This window comes from Cupressus sempervirens, chromosome 6 (genome assembly GCF_028749045.1).
Source record: "Cupressus sempervirens isolate cs-2001-9-10 chromosome 6, ASM2874904v1, whole genome shotgun sequence".
Taxonomy (NCBI): Eukaryota; Viridiplantae; Streptophyta; class Pinopsida; order Cupressales; family Cupressaceae; genus Cupressus; species Cupressus sempervirens.
The window spans coordinates 510,082,861-510,089,261 of NC_143123.1; the positions used below are offsets into that span (position 1 = coordinate 510,082,861).

Genomic DNA, 6,401 nt, shown 5'->3' on the forward strand with positions numbered 1-6,401 from the left:
AAAATTGATTTAAAATAGTGATATATTAATTTTTAATTAACATAGTTCGGAAAACTTTTAATATAGTTTTATTTTTTGTAATCAATTTAATTTTTTAATAATTCTTTGTAATCTATTTTATAATAGTTAATTTAATATTTAATTTATTTTTTAAAACTGATTTAAAATAGTGATATATTAATTTTTAATTCACATAGTTCGGAAAACTTTTAAAACTTATATTAGTAGTGATATATTAATTTTTAATCAACATAGTTCGGAAGCCTTTAACATGTTTAATTTTAAATTAACATTTTTAAATTATTTTGTTTTAAAGTTTGAAATAATAAAATATTATTTTGTTTTTAATTCTACAAATTCTAATATGGCTCCCAACAAATCAACTTCGAAGGCGTGGAAACATGTGACTAAAAATGGTCCTAATAAAGCTCAGTGTAACTTGTGTCCAAAAGTTATTACTGGAAGTTTAACAAGGGTCATGGATCACCTGCTTGGTATTACGGCAGGTAAAGGTGGAGGTGTTACTGCATGTCCAGGTGTGACCCAAGAGCTTAGAACGATTTTAGAGAAAGAGCATTCATCTTCTATTGCTCCAAAGATGAAGAATGCACAAAAGAAACAAAGAATTGAAGACGTCCCTAGATTCACATCCACTATACCTTCATCTTCATGTCTACCTTAGGTTGTAAAGCCAACAAAAGAGAGCGGAACTCTAAATAGCTTTTGGAAACCATGTGAGAAACAAGTAGTTGATGATTTACTAGCTGATTTATTCTATACTAGTGCAATTCCATTCAATGTAGCTAGAAATCCACTTTATCGTGTTGTATTTCAAAAGGCTAGAGAGTTTGGCAAAGGGTACATACCTCCTTCTGAGGCTTTGAGAACAACTCTCTTAGAGAGGTCAAAAGATAGAGTGACTGATAAATTAGCTGTGGTCAAAGCCTCTTGGAAGGCAACAAGGTGCACTATATTGAGTGATGGATGGTCAGATATCTATCAAAGACCATTGATTAATGTTTTAGTGGCTTGTCCTGAAGCTGTTGTATTCTTAAAGGTTATTGACACTATGAATCATAAAAAAACTTCTGAATATATATTTCAAATATTAGAGGAAGCAATTCTTGAAGTAGGGGTTGCAAATGTGGTTCAAGTGGTTACTGATAGTGCAGCAAATTGTGTGGGAGCTAGCAAGCTGATTGTAGAGAAGTACTTAGAAATTTATTGGAGTCCATGTGCAGCTCATTGTTTGGATTTGTTGCTACATGATTTGGCAAAATTCCCTTGGATACATGAAGTAATTCATAGAGGAAGAGAAGTTGTGAATTTCATACAAAATCATCGTCTCACATTGAGCCTTTACAAGCAACATGCATCTAGAGAGTTGTTCAGGCCTTGCGATACAAGATTTGCTTCATTTTATATCACTTTGAGAAGAGTGGTTGAAGAGAAAGCAGCTTTAAGATCTGTAATTTGTTCCAATGAATGGGAAAATTCAACTCTCTCAAAAAGTGGTAAGGGGAAGATCATAGAGCAAATTGTTTTAAATAGTAGCTTTTGGGAAAGTGAGGCAAAGGTTTTAAATATATGCGGTCCAATTGTCGACGTGCTCCGCATGGTTGATGGTGACACTCCTTGCCTTGGAATGCTTTATGAAAGCATGGACCGTTGCAAGGAAGCAATTCAGAGAGCAAGGAAGCAATTCAAAGAGCACTAAATAATGTGGAAGCAAAGTACATAGAGATATGGGAGACTATTGATTCAAGATGGAAAATGATGCACACTCCTTTACATGCAGCAGCTTGCTATTTGGACCCTAAACTGTTTCACATTGATAGACAAGGTGATGCTGAAATTATGGCAGGGTTTTATGAAGCCATAAGTAGATTTGAACCATATCCAACAATTGCATCTCTAATTAGAGAACAATGTTGGAAATACAGAAAAGCAGAAGGGATGTTTGGAATAGGAGCAGCCAAATATGATATGACACGAGATGAGGTACCTGGTTATAGATGATGGATGAGCTATGGGGCAGAAACTCCTGAACTTCAGCGATTTGCCATTCGAATTTTGAGTCAAGGAGCAAGTTCATCAGCTTGTGAGAGAAATTGGAGTTGCTTTGACCACATCCATTCCAAAAAGAGGAACAAGTTGTTGTCTGGAAAGTTGGGAGATCTTGTCTATGTTCGCAGCAATTTAAAATTGCTTATGAACAAATCAACAAATGAGTCATCTTCACAACAACAGACTTTAGAAGACATAGTAGTACCAGACGCAGATGAGCCTAACTTTTTTGAGGAAGAATTGGGTAGTGATACTGATGATGATGCTACACCATTTGAGCCAACTGCTCTTGATGACTTCGAGCTTTATTGAAGCTATGAAGTCTTGACTTTTGATTGTACCTTTGCAACAAAATAATATCTTTGCTATTGTGATTTCACACGTTTCTTATGTTTTGTACTTGATGTCTCATCAAGCTTATGAAGTTGTGAAATCTATTTAGCAATTTTTACTATTTTGATAATTGATAAGATATATTACATACATCTAGAAAATAATTAAAACTGTATAAGGCAAATTTAATTCGAATTTTTCCCCGAATTTTTACTCTTTCCCAAACTTCATTCGAATTTTATAGTTGCCGAACTCGAATTCGAATTCGAACCTTGTGACTTAGGTTGGAGTTCATTCAAGAAGAGGATTAGAAAATCTGAGCATTGGTGGACATACCCTCCATTGTCGCACCATCAAAATTATTTGGCACTAGTATACGTTGCAAAGCTAGATTTCATCATCATCACAGAAAAAGTTTGACATCCTTGAAGGAACAACATAACTCCACCTAAGTGATTAACCAGCAAATCACATTAATATAACTGAGTTAGTATCCACACGTATAAGCAACCTTGGAGTTTTCCTCATGTTCTTCATGGGTATTTACTTTTCAAGAGCGTATTGAGTGTTTGATATTCCATATCAAGTATTCAATTGCAATATGTTATGTAGTGGTACAAAACTGACATCAAAAGGTTGTTAATTGTTTCTTACTTGTGATGGAACAAAACTCTACACAACTTAAGAATATTTCATGAGTAATACAATTAAGCATTTAGACTTCTGTGAAAAATTCCTTAAGAAAAAATAATCCCAGTGACAACATGGTGAAGCTTATTTGTAATTCCATGCCAATTGAGTAAAGTGCATTCTTGACAATATTTTTCTTTTACATCACTGAGAATTTGTAATCAAAATCATATCTTCGGAGAGCTTGAACTATTTATCTAGAAGTGGCTTGTAATGACCCCATCTAGACTGATGAAGGGTACTCACCTTAATAACACAACATGGAAATAAACAGGAAATTGCAAGAACAGAAACACTTCCGGGTGATTATGAGAGAAAGTCCATGGTCAAAGATATAATCACCAGCATCCAGCCATTATGATTGAAAACTTTAACCTGGATTTAGTTCTTGCAATAGTTCTTTAGTCACTTTCAAATCACACATGTTAAGCAAAAGTCCAATTTTTGAAAGTTTTCATTAAAAATTCTGAGTGTCGGGCATTTGGGTGCATCCGTATGCACTTATGAATATCACAACTTAAATTTCTAAATATCATAATGCCTAACCAATAAAAAGAAGTGGAATATTGAAGAAAAATCTCAACTACACTGTTATATTAGGGTTGCAATATAACCTTATTTTGTATGAATGCCATTGAGCTTCGATAAAATAGGCTACTTTGATAATCACCATTATTGTTAAAGTTCAAGCCATGTAAAAGTAACTAATTGTTAACATACTCAGTCAGCGGATTAAGCTGATCTAACAATTGTTCACTTTGATCTAATCTGCAGCAATGATCCAAACATGAAACAATTTGAAATAAAATTTAAACAAAATCTATATGATTTGCCCTTCAACTATTCAAAATATGTCCATGGTTCATTGAAAAGGAACAGACCCTAGAACCTTGAATCCCATGATGGAAATGAATTTTCATTCTTTGATCTAATTAATCGATTACATATATTTTTCAAGTTCAATATGTTTGATTCCCTTTCATAATGACATTAAAAGCCTGAATAACATATAGTATCAAAGTATTTTATGACATCATGTTTTTGGTATATCTAGTCTCTCTAAATAGCATTATATAGCGAGGGAAAGGGGGTCTAATGTTTAAGCTTGAAAAATAGAAGTTCTGCTTACACAGAGCAACATACTGAGAAAATGTAAGAGACATACTTGAAAAAAAAGGGGAACAGAAACACAATTTAATCTTAATAGATATGGAATTTCAACAGGCTCATTTTGCACTTCGCTAATTAGCCCTAACTCGAGGGAAGGAATATATTTAACGTTTCCCTCGTCAAATTGGGACATCAACAAAATCAAAAAATTACAGATACTTTCAACATTACCTTAGCCTAGACAAGTTCTACGCCGCTTAAGGTCAGTCCAACCGTTGAAGATTCTGCGGCAATTTATACTTCGAAACTTCATCACTGCTCCAAAATGCTTGTTTTAGGAGGTTGTATGATTGTTAGACTTGATTGAGTACTGTATTGGCTAAAATATTTAAGAAATCTTTTCTCGCTTAACTCCATAAATTTAATCAGACTAACTCGACATTTGCACTGTGGGTTTGTCCTCAGATATTGAAAGAATTCAAAGCGGGGTTTGAGTCTTTTCTCCACACTGTAACCCAGGATCCTAGGATATGAAGCAACAATCCCGGGCATCAGTCCTGCGGTGATTGTTAAAAAATCCATGGTTTCCTTTATTTTCTTAGTTGAAAGCCGAAGGACTCCAGGATGACGCTGAAGGATTACACGAATCTCATCCCCTGCCAGACCATGGCACGCCAAATTCTTGGTCTTCTCTTCAATGGTTTCAAATCTAACGCATAGAACCGCACAGAGGGCTCGCACAAACGCTGCGGTACCTTCTCGAATGCCTAAACTATTCTTCACGTACTCTACTTTAGGAGTCACCTGCTTCTTGAAATCACTTAACAAAATATCGGGCGTCCATCTGAGAGCCTTGCATAGATCGTCCTTTGCGCCAAATAGGCTTTTAAGATCAAGGATTTTAGAGGCGAGAGAGTTTTCTAAGCTCGTGGAAAGTAGTCTGGGGCTGCGAGATATAATAAGGGGTATGACTTCAGGAGCCAACCCTAAATTTTTGAGGAATTCCATCTTGGGCTTCAACTGTCTATCCACGTTGAGTGAAAGAATCGCTGGATTTCTGACGATGGTGTTCTTGAGCTGGTTTTCAGTGAATCCAGAATTCCTCAGGACATTAATAGCATCTCTAGCAGTGTGGTCGGATTTGCTTGTCAACAGCTCTGGTCTTCTTCTCAAGACAGTTGCAACTTGAGAAGAAGAAAGCCCAAATTCTTCCGATAAAAACTGAAAAACAACACTGAGTGTGGGTGTGGTTATGGATGTGGGTGATGAAAGAGGTGCGGACTGTATATATCTTAAGGATTGCAGTGAATATGTTAGAGCGAGGCGTGAAAAACGTCCCATTGAACAAAGAAAGTTATAATAGGATTCAGTAATTGCATTTTTCTTGGAAGATATCAGCTGAGGAGAACGAGATTGGGATATTTGATCCAAGCTTTTTTCATATGGATTAAGGTTTACCCGCAAGCATGTCTTACGAGATGAAAATAATTTGCTGGTTCTAAAATCATAATTATGATTAAAATCAATCTGATAGGTTCCCATTTAATGTCACAAACTTGATTTTGATCTACAACTTCCTCTAACTCAACTAGATTTTTCATTTAATCTACAACTTCCTCTAACTCAACTAGATTTTTCATCCTAGTCTCTTCCAAGAGTCTAGACCTTGACAATTGTTAGAGATTAAAATCTTACTTGCGTTAATACATAATGATATATTTTGTAATTAGTAAAGAACTTAGTTAGAGGAGAGAGTGAAGTTTTGAATTTTCATATCCAATTGCCATCAGGTACAGACTCAACTCAACTGACTAATTACCCTAATTTTAATTCTTGAAAGCTTCTTTTCTTGTGATTTCTTTGTAATTCCCACAAAGAAAATTTATGTTTTCAATGCATACTCTTCTTTCATCTATCACATACGTTTACAAGCTCTCTAAATTTTTAGTTTATCAAGAAAATGGCATTCTTCATTACCATTGCCAAGAATTACATGATTTCTTTTTCTTTCATTTGCAATTATTCCTTTATCTGAGATACATATGTCTTCTTCGCCAACATTTTCCACTCCCTCATATACAGTTGGTAACCATCCCTTCCTCATGAATCTTGTGCATTTTAGAATGTCTTCTTCATCTTCATAATCTTTACATTCATCTTCATTTGAAATTTGGCTTGTGAGCAATTCAAATGAGGCATTT

The 6,401-nt window shown here is 34.9% G+C and overlaps 2 protein-coding genes across 2 annotated transcripts; one reads left to right on the forward strand and one right to left on the reverse strand.

Moving 5' to 3' along the window:
* Nucleotides 1–364: 364 nt before the first annotated feature.
* Nucleotides 365–1,717, forward strand: LOC149553260 (uncharacterized). The gene is made up of 2 exons (XM_089790308.1): nt 365–536; nt 804–1,717. The coding sequence occupies exons 1-2, from the start codon at nt 365–367 to the stop codon at nt 1,715–1,717; spliced, it is 1,086 nt and encodes a 361-aa protein (XP_089646434.1).
* Nucleotides 1,718–4,255: 2,538 nt separating this feature from the next.
* On the reverse strand, nt 4,256–5,744 carry LOC149553261 (uncharacterized). The gene has a single exon (XM_089788732.1). The coding sequence runs from the start codon at nt 5,740–5,742 to the stop codon at nt 4,513–4,515; it is 1,230 nt and encodes a 409-aa protein (XP_089644858.1). The 5' UTR covers nt 5,743–5,744; the 3' UTR covers nt 4,256–4,512.
* Nucleotides 5,745–6,401: the final 657 nt, after the last annotated feature.

What these genes read in the sequence shown, in the direction of transcription:
- LOC149553260 (XM_089790308.1), top strand. Translation starts at nt 365, where the DNA reads ATGGCTCCCAACAAATCAACTTCGAAGGCGTGGAAACATGTGACTAAA. An exon ending in AGGTGTTACTGCATGTCCAG is followed by an intron (nt 537 to 803) that starts GTGTGACCCAAG and finishes CATTCAATGTAG; the next exon opens with CTAGAAATCCACTTTATCGT.
- LOC149553261 (XM_089788732.1), bottom strand. Translation starts at nt 5,742, where the DNA reads ATGGGAACCTATCAGATTGATTTTAATCATAATTATGATTTTAGAACC.